At 47.8% G+C, this 17,090-nt stretch overlaps 1 protein-coding gene across 1 annotated transcript in view; it reads left to right on the top strand.

Annotated features, from left to right (window-relative positions):
* The window catches only part of LOC147420630 (protein translocase subunit SECA2, chloroplastic-like), a 130,541-nt gene that overhangs the window by 93,074 nt on the left and 20,377 nt on the right, over positions 1–17,090 (top strand). Inside the window, exons 26-33 of the mRNA XM_086505100.1 lie at positions 1,825–1,930; positions 2,233–2,313; positions 4,160–4,239; positions 4,396–4,450; positions 4,533–4,635; positions 4,712–4,883; positions 5,014–5,137; positions 5,215–5,289. Coding sequence (XP_086361226.1) covers positions 1,825–1,930; positions 2,233–2,313; positions 4,160–4,239; positions 4,396–4,450; positions 4,533–4,635; positions 4,712–4,883; positions 5,014–5,137; positions 5,215–5,289 — 796 coding nt within the window. The remainder of the gene's footprint in view (positions 1–1,824; positions 1,931–2,232; positions 2,314–4,159; positions 4,240–4,395; positions 4,451–4,532; positions 4,636–4,711; positions 4,884–5,013; positions 5,138–5,214; positions 5,290–17,090) is intronic.

Genomic DNA, 17,090 nt, shown 5'->3' on the forward strand with positions numbered 1-17,090 from the left:
CTCCCATTTTTCTTGTTGCCCACTCCCAAGCTCTTGAGTGCATCGGCTCATGAACCCCCATCAAGGCCATGAGTTCTTTTACCTCTTTGTCTACATTATCTTTGTCAAGGCCGCAAATTCTCACATGTAGAGAGCATACATGTCTTCTTTGCTCCTCTTCTAGTGTCAGGTTGATAATGGTGGGTGTGGATGTTGTTTCCTCGCCTTTCCCTTTCTTGGAAACCTCAATCCATTTCTCAGCCTCATTTGCTTTCTGTTGAGTCTTTGTAATAATGTCCACCCAAGAACTCATCATTTCTTTATGTTGCTCTTCCCCCTCTTTGGTGGCTCGCACTTGCTCTTTGATTGGGTTGAGTTCTTCTATTACAGAGCGTTGCAATTCTTCCTCTTCAAGCGTGTTTCGTGATCGTGCCTCAACGAGCTCCTTCTTGAGTGACGCGATCTCTTCGTCTTGGGCGGTCATCCGATCTCCCATTGCCGTGATCTTACTTTCTTGGGCCAAAACGCGATCTTTGAGCATTTTTATTGTCCCTAATAGGTGGCGGTTGATCTTGTTAATGGTTTCGACCATTTCATCTTTGCACTTTTGAACTGCATGCTCTAAGGGGTCGGCCGTATCATTATGCTTCCTCATGTTTGGTCGGTGCCAAAAACGAGAAAAAATTGACCTACATGCACAAGTGCTTCCACATTATGCATACATGTTCTCCCACACTAAGCATACATGGCGTGCATTTCTTGCAATTTTTGCAAAATACGACCAAAACGACAAAAACCCTCTTTATGCAATTTCTGCAATTTTCTGCCAATCCTGCAATTTTTGGAATTTTGCAATTTCTGCAGTTTCCGAATTCTGCAATTTCCTGTAAATTCCCTGAAAATTCTGCAATTTTCTGAAAAATTTCCTGTAGACTGTCTGCTGCTGTACCTGCGGATGAGAGGCTGCAGGGAGAAAAACAAGGGGTGGGGACGCGGCTGGGGAGGCTGCGCAGGAGGGAGCAGAGCGTGAAAACGGGGGGGGGGGGGGGGGGGGGGGGGTGCGCGGGTCTGTAGGGGCAGCACGAAGGGGGGAGGGGGAGGTGGGGAGCACCCTTGGCAGTGCCCCTATGTCAGATTTCTTAGAGAGAAATGAAAGAGAGAGAGGGAGGTGGGGGGCACCCTTGGCAATGCCCCTGTGTGAGCTTATACATACACTCAAAGAACAGTATGACAGCATACAGGGTAGCTTAAGACAGGGCTGAGAGATGGTGCTAGGCTTTCATTAGTTTTGGTGAGGACGACTTTTTAAAAAAAAGGGGCATGGTCTCCACTAACACTACATGCCTCCTATCCGGCTCTTGCCCCCTACCATTATCTGATATGGCCTTTGAATTCCCCATTATGGGAGAGTTCCCTCTCTTTGTACAGTTTTCCCTTATATAGGGGGTGTTCTAGCCCATTGGGCAGATGTTAAATCTAAGAGAAGGATCTTTTCTCTACAACAAAACAATTTACCAACAACAATTATTATTGTTCATCAGTTCAGCTAATTTCCTTTCCATAAGCTTTAAATGGGGTTAGCATTGTTGCGAATAGCAGATCTAGGTAGATTCAAGCTTTCCTAGTGTGGACTATTGAATTATGGTTCCTATGACTGCAATATGAAATTATCACAAATTGTGATGTAGCATCTTTCTCACCCTCTAGCAGTTTTCAATTGCTTAAAAAATATAGCATCATAGCTTTTCTGCATCATGGCGTTAAAAGGACAAATAGTGCTGTCTACCAGAATAACAGTTATCAGTCTTACGTCTGCCTTAGTTGTCAGCTCTGTTTGTTTTTCAGCTTTGAAGATGAACTGATACAAAAGACTATAGACAAGAATATCTTTGTGACAAATTGGATACCTTGGGATACTGTCATTTCCGATTCCAGTTTCCTTGAAAAGCAGGTAACCTTTATGATCTTTTGTTAAGATCAAACCTGAAGGGCAATCCTGGTTCAAGCTCAATAAAGAGTATTTAGTAGAAAATTTTGCTCTTATTTTTTCAAGTAGAGGAGTACTGGCTTTAAAAAAAATCATGAATTTTTTAGGGGAAAAAAAGCAAAATATACAGAGTGATTTCTTAGTTGCAATAAGGGACCATCAATCATAGGCTATTTGTTGTAATTTTGGGAAACAAAGTTTCCTGCTATTCGCTCATCATTTTTGCATTTACTGGATTACTTTATCCTCACAAACAAATTTTGCAGGTTGTTAACATTCAGCGCTTTATGGAAAGTCACAATAGCAATATCAGAAAGAATCTTGTAGATTACGAGGAGGTATTGGAGGTATGTCCCTATGAGCACTTGAATCCAGTTCAAATTGCTGCTGGAAAAGATTGCTAGTAAAGTACAGCGTGTGTCAGTGACCGGGGTGAAGTTGTAACATGGTAGTCATAAGGACTTTAGAATCACTTAGCGAGCCTCCAATACAGCCTGTGGAAGTTGGGAAGCTCCCATTGTGTAAGGCTCCTCCAGTTGTTCCCTATTACAGTCATTCAAGCAAGAGCTGCATCTTCTCTAGCTGATTAAGTGCTTTCTTAAACTGCCCATTGTAGCAGGAAATGTATGTCGTGCTCTCTACAGTGGGTGCTTCTCAGTGCAATATGCAAGAAATCTCACTCCAACATAGAAGGGAACAGTATAGAGCAATATGGAACAAGCAAGACTAACTCAAATGACACAACAGTAGACTCCAAACCCAATGGAAACTCGACTAACTCGTGGAACTAGTACAGACTCTGGTTGGCAGCACACTTCCAAGCCCAGGACTCATGGGTACAATGGGGGTCAAGGCTCCAACTGTGCATGGAAGAGTGCAGATGTGCAAGCGCTAGACTGAGCACAAGACTCTAGACTCAATGACCCATATGACGTCCCCAACACATATGATACCTAAAGCTAACTGAGTATATATACAGCCATGAAGGGCAGCCAATGGCTAACACAAATATATTTGACAATCCAGCTACGCCTATCCCGGAACTGTGGTGCTGGTGAACTGGCCACAGTGTCCCCTAGACCACCACTCCCTGTCTGCCACGTCACAGACGAGTCCACCTACTGTGAACCCAAGACCACCTGTAACTGCATGTCTGGTGCAAGTGACACTAAAGCCCTGCTACAAGTTGCCTGCCACAAGACCACTCACCATCCCGGAGAGATGTGGTATAACTAAATACTGACTTAGCAAAAACTAGCAAAAGCTGTCGTACGTGACGAATCTCTCAGCAAAAAATATTGCAGCAGCTAGTTCCCCAATTGGATGCATTCCCTTCATGCGTAAATTGCTAATGTTTAACCACGTAAGCAAAACCCCCCAGCTTTAGCACCGAATTCTTGCCCCATCGATTCTGTGTTGCCCTGTCGATTCTCTGTTGGCGCCGAGAAATAGACTGACTCAATCTGTAGAGAGCTGCAAGGAGCTAAGAGCTGGTGCTGAGTGGGTGGGAGTACGAACAAGAGGGCTGCGGACAAGCAGTGTTGCTTGTTTTCCTTGTCTATGCATGCGCTTGCCTTGCTGACTAGCTGCACATACGGTTATAATAGGCTTTGCATTTAAAATAGTCAAAAGAGTTGATCCGCCTATTAATAGGCTGGGCTATGTAATAATTTTGCAGAGGATTTTTTAAAAAAGCCACGTGGGATGATACGATCGTCGAGGAAGGGGTAGGTAGGGGCAAGAGGGGTGGGCTAGAGGCAAAAGGGATGGCTAGGCAGGGGCAAGGAGGGGTGTGTGTGTGTGTGTGTGTTGGGGAGGGGGGGGTGGCACAAGCAGAGAAGAGGGTGTGTAGGTAGGGGCGAGTAAGTAGGGTAGGGGTGAGAATAGGGTGGGTAGGGACAAGAGGTAGGGAACCAAATCAGTAAGCACTTGTTGGAAGGTGGGCATCAAGGGTGAAGACAGACTGCTTTCCAAACCTGCAAAGCAAAGTAACTATGAAAAATAAAGCAGTAGTGGCAGCCAAAATTCTCAAACTTAAGCTCATCTAGCTTCCTCTACACTCATTTGAGTGTAAGAATAAGATCTCGACGTAGATTAAGTTTTAACAATGACAAATAGTGTGAAGCCTCTTGTTTGTTTAGAAACTCAGGAGAGCTTAATTTGTCGCATCCTGAAGAGCTTGTGTTTGAACAGGTCCAACGGAAACATGTCTACAATTTGAGACAACAATTTTTAAACTCTGACATGGATTTATGCTGCCAACTCTTGTACCAGTAAGCGTTTTCAAAAACTTGCTCGATGTCTCTGCAACTCATTCAAATTGGAGAGTGTTCACTAGCACTTTCTGAATGCTAGCTTTCCATGTTATTTGCCATCATCATATTGTGATTTGTTTGCCAGTACTGCTAACTAGCAAAGGCTTTTTTTAGATACATACAGACCGTTGCAGACGAGCTAGTCATCCCACATGTTAATCCGAACAAGGTGCATCTCGGCAATGACTATAGAGGGGGCTGTTCACGCAATTGATAATTCATCCCTAACCATATGTAACGGATGATTTCAGCATCCAAAGACATGGAACATAAAGCAGATTCTTGAAGATGTTCAGGGAATTCTTAATGAGGTTTCGGAGGAGCATAATGGAAAACTCTTCGAGCTTCCATCCGGTAAGAGACTTGCCACAGATCTCTACTTTTTCTTCAAAAAGAGGATGTATGTTAATGATTTTTGTGACTTCTGTAGAAACCAGTATCCTTTCCTCCCTTACCCAAATAAGGGGTGTGAAGATAACAGGTATAGATGAGCCCTCTTTACCAGGCTTGCCTTTGCCGTCCTCACATCTCTTCAGTGGACCTCGGTACAAGGCTTCTGCAGTCAATCGGTGGACACGCATGATTTCTGATGGAGCTTTCAAGTAAGTGTTTTCCTCATGTTGCTTGCTTTGTCAGTGGTTGAAGCATGAAGTGAACCTCTTAATCATGCTAGGCATGATGATTTATTGTGAAATCTTCCTTGGTAATTTCACTTCAAATGTCACTCTACAGCAACCAAAGATACGAGAAAGAGGCACTTCTATTGCGTAGATATTTTGGAGAACTATTGATTGGTGTCTATCAAGAGAAAATATTTATTTCAGACTTGTCTCCAAAGGATGTTGAGCAAACAGAGGTGAATCTTCTTGCAAGTGGGCCTTGTGTGCTTTACAGGTTCTGATGATGGAATTTTAATTCAGGCTTAATTCGCAGAGAATGCTGGCTATTTCAGCGTTGGACGTATTCTGGAGGGAGCACTTGATCAACATGAGCCGTCTCCGCAGTGCAGTAAGCTTGTTCCTTGAGATGGTCTTGCCGTATTGGTATCATGAGTGCATATGCTTTGCATGCACTTTGAAGAAAGAAAAACAAAGAGAGTAAAGCATGTTTGGGCTGTTGGATATGATTGAAGTGATACTTCAAAGCTGTGATTTTTTCATCAATTAAAAGCAGTTGCTATACTTAAGTGGTCAGGGGGTCTGTGAGGGTAACTGTATTGATGGGAACTTAAGTCTTAAGGGTACGCATCCCATGTTACTGTGACTTAAAGTGCTGGGATTGACAGTTAGTAACTCGGGCATGAACAAAGGAGGCCTGAGATCCATTGGATGAGGTGCGCCCCTGTCCAAGTTTAATAAATTTCTCCTGGGACCTAGTTTCCTTTCGGCTGGGTAGGTTCAATTTATGGGCATTGGACACTTGTAATAATCTTGGGACGCTCCAAGGGTAGAGAGAGATCCCTTCTAGTATTTCTTATTGTTGATGCTTCACAAAGTACAATGTCCGAGGGTCCTCTCTCTGCAGGTGTTCCCAAGCTGATTTGCCTCCAGAGCACACTTGCAAAGGTTTTACATTTAGCCTCTGGCCCAAAAGCACTGTAGTGAAAAGCTACTTCCTTAAAAGTATCCCAGGCCAAAATGCACCTACGAGGCTGGCTCGTAAAAAACGGGCGTCTGTACAGTGCCATGTAAGCATCTCCGTAAAGCACGGGCCTGACCGTACAAACTTGCCAGGTCAGCCTCTATGCAATTTTTTGAGTCCTTGCTTTATTTTTGGAGGTTCTAGGCCCCTCGGCCATGCTCTTTAAGTTGGGGACAAGTATGCCAGTTGTCCCCTCGGCCAAGCTTATAAGTTCGGGACAAGTATGCCACATCACAAACTTTTGACAACACTAAACTTCGACATTGAGGAGTTTGATCGCCAACAATGGATCCCTCGGTTTCGAGTCACTCTTTCCTTTCCATCACTCCTTGTCCATCTTTCAAGTTGTCTTTCCAGCGTAGCCACTAGGTGAAGCCTGGTTATACCAGGTTCACTGGCTATGAAGATTGGTTCGCCACAGATACAAGCGTACGCCCCTGGTGATACTTATTTTCCGAACACAGTTCGACTTCCCACAATAGAGCGGTTTTCTTTGTAGTGTTTGGTTGTCACTAGTCACCCGGATCAGTGTCTCAGGTGCCATGCTTTTGGGTACATGGTGAGGAATTTCCCTACCCACTCTCATCGTTGATTCGAGCCCTAGCACCCCGCACCTCAGGGAGTCGGGTTAGCAAAGAGCTACTGGCTTTCATACTTTTCGGCGGCCACAACCTCCTTCGGCACCACCTTGACAACTTGTGTCTCGACTCTCCGGTAGTTTCTCAGGTTTCAGCTCCTCCACCATATCAACCATTACAAGACCTACCCTATACTTCCTGGTATCCATCTCCGCTCCACGGGCATTTAGACCCATCGCCACAATTGCTGCCTCACACTTTGCTATGGAGACTGACTTTCCACCTTTGCCATGGTCACAACGTGATGGCATGGCATGGCCTAAAGGACAGAGTCCGGACAGAATGGGGTCTAAACCCTAGTAAAAGAGCCAGCAGAAGTTTAACCAACTTATGGAGCCTAATTGAGTGGCCCAATTTTTAAAAAAACCCACTTATAAGTTGGTCCAACTTATGGTATCTTGGCCAAGGCGCAACCTATTAAATTAAAGCATGGACCCAAAATCGCGTAGCAATTGATGACATGGCAAGTTGTACGAACATCCGCGAATCGCGGTGCAATTTGCATTAACAGGCTGACATGACAAGCCGTACAGACAGCCCTAGGGGGCGCTAGCTTTTGGGAGCTACAAGTGCGTTTAGAACATTCGCTTTTCATGTAACTGCTTTTAGTGTAAGAGGCTTGGACACTCCAAGCGTGAAATCAATAGCAAAACATGAACAAAAACTTCAAAATCACTAAACTTATATATATATATATATATATATATATATATAGAGAGAGAGAGAGAGAGAGAGGAGAGAGAGAGAGAGAGAGAGAGAGAGAGAGAGAGAGAGAGAGAGAGAGAGAGAGAGAGAGAAATGAAATGAAATGAAATGTTATATTAACGTCTTCAAAAGGCCAAAATGACCTATGAGACCAATCAGTTACAAAATAGTGAATCTAATACCATGTCTGGGTACAAAAGAACTAGAAAAGAACTAGAAGTGGAACAAAATACTACTACTACTACTACAATCTAAAACTACGTGGGTGTAGCAGCTGATACAATAGGTACGCGGTAAACTGGATGTAACAGTGTGTGAAACAAAGATGGAAGAAATGGTGAGGATCCATCCTCATCTGCACTCTGGATGTCGAGAGAGTATGGCTCGAATCTTCTGTTGTAGTCTCCGTCGATGCTGTGTAGCTCCTCTCCTCAGTCGCGGTCGTCTGTATCTCTGTAGCTCCAATGCTCGGTCGATGAGAGTGCCAGTAGTGGTCGAATGAGTGTGGGACGAGCTCTGCAGTGGTGGCTGCTCCTCTGGCTGTCCCATATCTAGTGAAAAGAAATCTGTAATGTGTCTGTGGGACTGCCTCTCTCTAGCTCTCCCCAGTAAAGTGTCTCTATACCTGTGTAACTCAAGTAGATATAGTCCAAGACATCTCTGATCCTCATAACTCATGACCCTAGATAGAGGACCAAAACCCTCTCTGAATAAGCAATGGAAACGCCCCCGTATCTCATAGAACACTGTGCAATGACATATGTAGTGCAACTCTGTCTCTGGCTCTCTCTGGCATAATCGGCATATCCTGCTGTCTGCTAGTATCCCTCTGAATCTACCAGTCTCAATCTCGAGCTGATGTGAGGATGTGCGTATCTGACCAATGGCACAACGCAAACCATGAGACATATGTGTGTCCATGTAGCTGGGTCGAATCACAAACCCATCTCCTGTGAGGTGGAGAAGATGCTCTCTATAGAAAGCCATCTTCGTGCTCAACTCCTGAGGCGGCTCTATCCATGTCCTCCTGGTGTCGAGCTGGATCAGGTCCTGACGAATGAGTCTAGTGATCTCCACCCGTGTAAGAGACAGCGAGGGTGCCTGAAGAGAGAGAGGAGAGAGAGAGAGAGAGAGAGAGAGAGAGAGAGAGAGAGAGAGAGAGAAATGAAATGAAATGTTATATTAACGTCTTCAAAAGGCCAAAGTGACCTATGAGACCAGAAAGTTACAAGGTGGTGGATCTGATACAAAGTCAGAGTAACAAAATAACAAAACAAAGATATATACTATGGGATCCTAGACAAATAACATCAATACAAAACAAAGATATATACTATGGGATCCTAGACTGGTCGATGTGAACTAAGCAAAAATGGGCGGCTTGCTCGGATAGCTGTATCACATGAGATCTAGCATCGGTCGTTGGCGGATCTCATCAATCTCCTCCATGGTTAGTAGTCTGACCGGGCGTCGTGCATGCCTGGTCAGAGTGCTCGGAATCTTCTGACGTAGCCTCCGTCGATGCTGTGTAGTCCTCCGCAATCGTGGGCGCCTGGATTTCCCCAGTTCAGTTGCTTGGTCGATCAGTGTGCCTTTGGTGTGAGATGAGGGGGAGCTCTGCTGTGGAAGTGGCTCTTGCGGCTGTCCCGTGTCTGCTTTGAAGAAGTCTGTGATCCGTCTTTGAGACTGGCTAGCCTCTCCACTCATCAGGCTATCTCTGTGTCTGCGCAGCTCGAGCAAGAACAAACCCAGGCATCTCTGATCCTCGTATCCCATGACTCTTGACAGTGGTCCAAAACCCTCTCTGAACAAGCAATGGAAGTGGCCTCGTATCTTGTAGTAGACAGGGCAGCGGCATGTGTAGTGCAACTCTGTCTCAGGCTCCATGTCACACAAGGGGCATGTCCTAGCCTGTGCTGGTACTCCGCTGTATCTCCCAGTCTCAATCCGCAACTGGTGAGAAGATGTGTGTAACTGGCCAATAGCACATCGTATCCCATGAGACAAGTGGGTGTCCATGTATCTGGGTCTCGTCACAAAACCATCCGCCGTAAGCTGTGGAAGATGGTCCCTGTAGAAAGCCATCTTCATGCCCAATTCCTGTGCTGGCTGTATCCATGTCCTCCTGGTGTCTAGCTGGGTCAGGTCTTGGCGGATGAGCTTGGTGATCTCTGACTGTGTAAGAGTGAGAGATGGTGCATCCAATGAGTACTGGAATGGTGGCAGCCTGTCTATGCTGAACCCATGCGCCTGAAACCATGATGCCATCTCCCCATACGAGCATGTTGTATCTCCTTGCATGGCTAACTGTTGAGAGGACTCAAGTGCAATGCGAGCATATCTGTCTCTAGGAAGTTCCCATGTGCGGTTTATGAAGGAGACTGATCTGGTGAGCGCCTCAACCACTAGTAGGGAGGCCGCTAGCTCTGCTCGGGTAATGGCCCGTGGTACTGATGCCTTGGCTCTAATGAGCCGCGCGATCATAGAGACGAGAGGTTTCTCCATGTTCCCCCATCCATCTGTGCGACCTGGCCTCCCGTGGTGATCCAATGAAGGTCCCCATATCTCAGCTCCATAGAGCAATGCTGAAGCCACCAAAGTGTCAAAGAGCCAGAGCTTCTTCGCCCGGGGCTTCCTGAAACTGAACCTGCAAACACATCTTCTCCAATCTACCTAATGTTGCGTGGGCTCTAGTCAGTCTGGTCTCTGCTGCTCTTCTGAGTGAGAATGCAGGTCCGCTAAAAACCACTCCAAGGTAAGTGTAAGCATCTGTGTACTCCACAGTCTCCTGGCTGTATGTGAATGTAGGTGCTGAACTCTTGATCCACTCTGGGGTGATATTAAACACCATAACCATGGTTTTCCCAAGGTTGACAGACAAACCACTTTCGTGGGCAAACCTATGCAAAGCATCCAATTGACGTTGCATTCCCTCTGGAGATTCGGAGATCAACACAATATCATCAGCATATAACAAAAGTGGAATTCATGTCCTTGCCAACTGTGCACCTCTATCACCATCGCTCTCAATGTACTCAGAAACCTCAGCCACATACATACCGAAAAGAGTAGGAGAGAGCGAGCAGCCCTGCTTCACCCCAATAGTGGAGTGAACCGGTGTAGAAAGTCCGTCAGGGGTGCGTACATGCCCTACTACTGATCTGTACAATGCCATGATCCCCCAAATGAGCTCTGTGGGTACTCCCATTTCCTGTAATCTGCGCATCAATCTAGCTTTGGGTACTGTGTCAAAAGCTTTGCGGAAGTCCACAAAGCTACAATAGATCTCTCTGCCATGAGATCTGCCCTCCTCGATGATGGCCCTGAGTGTCAAGATATGGTCAAGAGTAGAGAAGCCTCTCCTGAACCCTGCCTGCCCACTGCACGCATTCCTTCCCTCTCTGCCCATCTACTCAGCTGTTGCTCAAGAATGGATGCATACAACTGTGCCAGTGTCTGTCCAATCATGATAGTGCTATAATTTCCAGGCTCCATGGGGTCTCCTGACTTGAAGATAGGTACAATCGTAGATAGGCTCCAAGTGTCTGGTAGGCCCTCACGCATGGCACGGTTAAACATAACTTCTAGAATCTCTGCTAGTAGGTCTTTGGCATGCATGAAATGCCCAGCGACTAAGCCATCATGATCATACGCTCTCCCAGTCCTCATCCTGTCAATGGCTTTCTTCACCATCTCAACGGTGAAAAAAGCACATGTGTGTGGACATGGATCGGGGGGGGTTGGGAAGGGGCGGCTGTCCAGGTACTATGTACAAAGATGCTGCGTACTGACCCCAGGTCTCTATGGAGGTAACAACACGGCGGGTGGGGTGGGGGACTCATGAAGGAGCCGCCAGGCCTCACGCGAGTCCTGACTCAAGAATAGCTAGTATAGATCCTGCTCGAGTCGAGCCAAAAAAGCCCTCTTCTTCCGCCGCACCAGGCGTCAGAAGTCAATCTGTGACTTTCTATGAGTGACGTCCCCCAAAAGCACCTCCCTCTGAAGTCTAGCTCTAGTCTGGCGGCACTCCTCATCGTACCAACTGTTCTGAGGCATGCTCCCTGATCGGCGTCTCTGCTCAGGCTGGGTGTGTGGGTATGCCTCTGCTGCTGCATCATGTAATGTCTGTGTCAGTATAGTAGTTAGCTTCTCCAGAGGTCGCCCCAGGTCCTCAGTGCATAGGCGTCTGTAGATCCCGTCTATGTATACAGAATCCATCTCCCGTGTGAAGGTGTAGCAAGTAGGGGCTGCTACCCGTGGCGTGTGTGCTACACTGAACTGGAAGGAAATGGTCATCGACACAAGAGCATGATCCACTGCCACCCCGACCGGTCTAGGCCCAACTGTGAGATTCGGCTATGCCATGACATAGTCGACTGTGCTGGCTCCATGTCTGTGTGGGAAGCATGTAAAACCTCCCGCAGCAGGAAATCTCTGTAGGCCATTCAAGATGGCCAATCCATGTGCGGTGCCCATGTCTATCAGGTGTCACCCATACTCAGTATATTCCACATCGTGTGATAGTCTAGACAGGCCCGTCTCTACAACATCTAGCTCTCTCAACATCTCCTCTGAAGTATCATAAAACACTGTCTGGTGATGGGAAGTCCTAGCATTGAAGTCCCCTAGAATGATAATGGCACCATCTCTAGAGAACTCCCATATGTCATCATCCAAAATAGAAAAGGGGACTATCCTCTGGGTGATGCATAGACTGATGTAATCGGGGGAAAGTAGCAAATAGCAATTTAGAGATATCTGCTGTCTCTGCTTTCAATCTCACCCACATATACCTAGCCTGCTCATCCCTACGGGCTATATGTATCAATGGCTGCAGATCCTCTCTAAATAACACTGCCACTCCCCCCGACCCCCCGAGCCCTGTCCTCTGTGCTCTGAGTGTGTCTCCTTTCTGTAAGCTGTCTCCCACGTGTATCCACTGATGTGAGGCATGGATTGCCCAGGGGCCTAGTGTGTCTCAGAGTAAAAGATGATGTCTCTTCCAGTAAAGCTATCCTCAACAGCACCCACATCAAGACGCATAGATCCATTACAGTTCCAGGCAGCCACTTTGAGTGTGGTCCCATAAGACTTGCACTGTCATGTGGAGCGTCGCTCTAGTATTACCACTCTTCCATCTCGGTAAAAGGAAATCTTGCCTTTTCCCCTTGCCACTCTAATCTCCGGCATTACTTTCTGCATATGAGCGATCTGCGAGAGGGTGAGATCATCCCCGAGAAAGATGCCCGTCTCTTTAAGAGTTGGTCTTTTCTTCAAGAAGGACTTCTTCGCTTCCATGGAGGGAAAACGGAGGATGAGTGCTCTTTCTTTTGAGGTTTCCCCACTGCTTCCATTTTTCTTTATGTTGCCCACTCTCCAGGCTCTTGTGTGCGTGGGCTCATGAACCCCCATCAAGGCCATGAGTTCTCTATCCTCTTCGTCCACATTGCCTGTCTTTAAGACCGCAAATTCTCACATGTAAAGCGCGCACCCGTCTTCTTTGCTCCTCCTCTAGTGTTTGATTAATGATAGTGGGTGTGGACGTGGGCGCTATCTCCTTGCCTTTTTCTTTGTTGGCCACCTTGATCCATTTCTCGACTTTATCCGCCTTCTGTTGAGTTTTGGTAAGAACATCCTGCTCTTCTCCCTCTTTGATGGCCCGCACTTGCTCCTTGATCGTGCTTATTTATTCAATTAGTGAGGGTTGTAGTTCGCCTTCTTCTAGTGTGTTTCTTGATCGTGCTTCGTTTCTTGATCGTGCTTCGGCGAGATCTTTCTTGAGTGACGCAATCTCTTCATCCTGAGTCGTCACTCGGTCTTCCGGTGTATTTATCTTGCTCTGTTGGATCAGCACGCGTCCTTCGAGCCTTTTTATTGCACCCAAGAGATTGCGGTTCATCTTGGTAATGGTCTTCGTCATTTCCTCTTTGCACTTTTGAATGGCATCCTCTAGGGAGTCGGCTTTATCGTTCAGCTTCCTCATGCTTGATCGCCGTCCGAAAAAGAGCCACTAAGCGCACGTGTGCATCCACACTAGCAACGGGTGTGGTAGCTGGGCGAGTGGGGGAACGCGAGGAGGTATGGCAAGGGAGGGGTAGCGCAAGGGCGTGGCAAGCGGGCGGGGGAGGGGGGAGAGGGGGGGGGGGGGGGGGCACAGGCTCCAGAGGGCAGCACGATAGAGTTGAGAGGGACAGAGTACGACAGAATCGAGCGCAGCACGATAGAGTTGAGCGCGAGCAGAGGGCAGTAGAGGGCGTGGTAGGCGGGCCGGATGGCAGCGCGCGGGGCAAGGCGGGGCGGGGCAAGGTTGCAGGGGGCAGCACGGTAGAGTTGAGAGAGAAATGAAATGAAATGAAATGTTATATTAACGTCTTCAAAAGGCCATAATGACCTATGAGACCCGAAAGTTACAAAGTGGTGGATCTGATACAAAGTCAGAGTAACAAAATAACCTAACAACAGTACAAAACAAAGATATATACTATGGGGTCCTAAGTTGATCGATGTGAACCAAGCAAAAGACCAAGCAAAAAATGGGCGGCTTGTTGGGATAGCTGAATCACAAGAGATCTAGCATCGGTCGTTGGTGAATCTCATCAATTTCCTCCATGGTAGTAGTCTGACTGTGCGTCGTGCATGCCTGGCCAGCGTGCTCCGAATTTTCTGTCGTAGCCTCCGTCGATGCTGTGTAGTTCTTCGCAGTCGCGGGCGCCTGGATTTCCCCAGTTCAATCGCTCGGTCAATCAGTGTGCCTCTGGTATGAGACGAGGGGGAGCTCTGCTGTGGGAGTGGCTCTTGTGCTGTCCCGTGTCTGCTCTGAAGAAGTCTGTGATCCGTCTTTGACACTGGCTAGCCTCGCCATTCATCAGGCTATCTCTGTGTCTGCGCAGCTCGAGCAAGAACAAACCCAGACATCTCTGATCTTCGTATCCCATGACTCTTGAGAGTGGTCCAAAACCTTCTCTGAACAAGCAATGGAAGCGGCCTCGTATCTCGTAGTAGACGGGGCAGCGACATGTATAGTGTAGCTCTATCTCAGGCTCCATGTTACACAAGGGGCATGTCCTGTCCTCTGCTGGTACTCCGCTGTATCTCCCCGTCTCAATCCGCAACTGGTGAGAAGATGTGCGTAACTGGCCAATAGCATATCGTATCCCATGAGACAAGTGGGTGTCCATGTATCTGGGTCTCGTCACAAAACCATCCGCCGTAAGCTGGAGAAGATGGTCCCTGTAGAAAGCCATCTTCGTGCCCAATTCCTGTGTTGGCTGTATCCATGTCCTCCTGGTGTCTAGCTCGGTCAGGTCTTGGCGGATGAGCTTGGTGATCTTTGACTGTGTAAGAGTGAGAGATGGTGCATCCAATGAGTACTGGAATGGTGGCAGCCTGTCTATGCTGAACCCATGCGCCTAAAACCATGATGCCATCTCCCCATACCAGCATGTTGTATCTCCTTGCATGGCTAACTGTCGAGAGGTGCAATGCGAGCATATCTGTCTCTAGGAAGTTCCCATGTGCGGTTTATGAAGGAGACTGATCTGGTGAGCGCCTCAGCCACTAGTGGGGAGGCCGCTAGCTCTGCTCGGGTAATGGCCCGTGGTACTGATGCCTTGGCTCTAATGAGCCGCGCGATCATAGAGACGAGAGGTTTCTCCATGTTCCCCCATCCATCTGTGCGACCCGGCCTCCCGTGGTGATCCAATGAAGGTCCCCATATCTCAGCTCCATAGAGCAATGCTGAAGCCACCAAAGTGTCAAAGAGCCAGAGCTTCTTCGCCCGGCGCTCCTTAAACTGAACCTGCAAACACATCTTCTCCAATCTTCCCAATGCTGCATGGGTTCTAGTCAATCTGGTCTCTGCTGCTCTTTTGAGTGAGAATGCAGGTCCGCTAAAAACCACTCCAAGGTAAGTGTAAGCATCTGTGTACTCCACAGTCTCCTGGCTGTATGTGAATGTAGGTGCTGACCTCCTGATCCACTCTGGGGTGATATTAAACACCATAACCTTGGTTTTACCAAGGTTGACAGACAAACCACTTTTGTGGGCAAACCTATGCAAAGCATCCAATTGACGTTGCATTCCCTCTGGGGATTCGGAGATCAACAGTATATCATCAGCATATAACAAAAGTGGAATCCATGTCCCTGCCAACTGTGCACCTCTATCACCATCGCTCTCAATGTACTCAGAAACCTCAGCCACATACATACCGAAAAGAGTGGGAGAGAGCAGGCAGGCCTGCTTCACCCCAATAGTGGAGTGAACCGGTGTAGAAAGTCCCTCCGAGGTGCGTACATGCCCTACTACTGATCTGTACAATGCCACGATCCCCCAAATGAGTTTTGTGGGTACTCCCATTTCCTGTAATCTGCGCATCAGTCTAGCTCTGGGTACCGTGTCGAAAGCTTTGCGGAAGTCCACAAAGCTACAATAGATCCGTCTCCCATGAGATCTGCCTTCCTCGATGATGGCCCTTAGTGTTAGGATATGGTCAAGAGTAGAGAAGCCTCTCCTGAAGCCTGCCTGCCCAGTTGCACGTATTCCTTCCCTCTCTGCCCATCTACTAAGCTGTTGCTCAAGAATGGATGCATACAACCGTGCCAGTGTGTGCCCAATCATAATAGTGCGATAATTCCCAGGCTCCATGGGGTCTCCTGATTTGAAGATAGGTACGATTGTAGATAGGCTCCAAGTGTCCGGTAGTCCCTCACACATGGCACGGTTAAACATAACTGCTAGAAGCTCTGCTAGTAGGTCTTTGGCATGTATGAAATGCTTAGCTACTAGGCCCTCATGATCATATGCTCTCCCAGTCTTCATCCTGTCAATGGATTTCTTCATTATCTCAGCAGTGAAAAAGACACATGTATGTGGGCATGGGTCGGGTGGGTTGGGGAGGGGCGGTGTCTAGGTACTGTGTACAGAGATGATGCGTACTGACCCCAGGTCTCTGTGGAGGAAATAGCAGGGGGGGGGGGGGGGGGGGGGGGGACTGCTCATGAAAGAGCCGCCACGCCTCACGCGAGTCTTGACTGAAGAATAGCTGATATAGATCCTGCTCGAGTCTAGCCAAAAAAGCCCTCTTCTTCCGCCGCACCAGCCGTCGGAAGTCCATCTGTGACTGTCTGTGAGTGACGTCCCCCAACAACACCTCCCTCTGAAGTCTGGCTCTAGTCTGGTGGCACTCCTCATCGTACCAGCTGTTCTGAGGCATGCTCCCAAATCGGCGGCTCTGCTCAGGCTAGGTGTGTGGGTATGCTTCAGCTGGTGCCTCATGTAATGTCTGTGTCAGTATAGTAGTTAGCTCCTCCAGGGGTCACCCCGTGTCCTCAGTGCATAGGCGTCTGTAGATTCCGTCCATGTATACAGAGTCCGTCTCCCTTGTGAATGTGTAGCGAGTAGGGACTGCTACTCGTGGCCTGTGTGCTGCACTGAAATGGAAGGCGATGGTCATTGACACCAGAGCATGATCCACCGCCACCCCGACCGGTCTGGGCCCAACTGTGAGATCCTCGATACTAGAGATGAGATTCGGTTGTGCCATGACATAGTCCACTGTGCTGGCTCCATGTCTGTGTGGGAAGCATGTAAAGCCTCTCGCAGCAGGAAATCTCTGTAGGCTGTTCAAGATTGTGTGATAGTCTGGAAAGGCCCATCTCTGCCACATCTATCTCTCTTAGCATCTCCTCTGAAGTATCATAAAACACTGCCTGGTGATGGGCAATCCTAGCATTGAAGTCCCCGAGGATGATAATGTCACCGTCCCTAGAGGACTCCCATATGTCATCATCCAAAATAGAGAAAGGGGACTGTCCTTTGGGTGG

The sequence above is a fragment of the Adiantum capillus-veneris genome, chromosome 28 (assembly GCF_014529385.1).
Source record: "Adiantum capillus-veneris isolate H3 chromosome 28, ASM1452938v2, whole genome shotgun sequence".
NCBI classification, from domain to species: Eukaryota; Viridiplantae; Streptophyta; class Polypodiopsida; order Polypodiales; family Pteridaceae; genus Adiantum; species Adiantum capillus-veneris.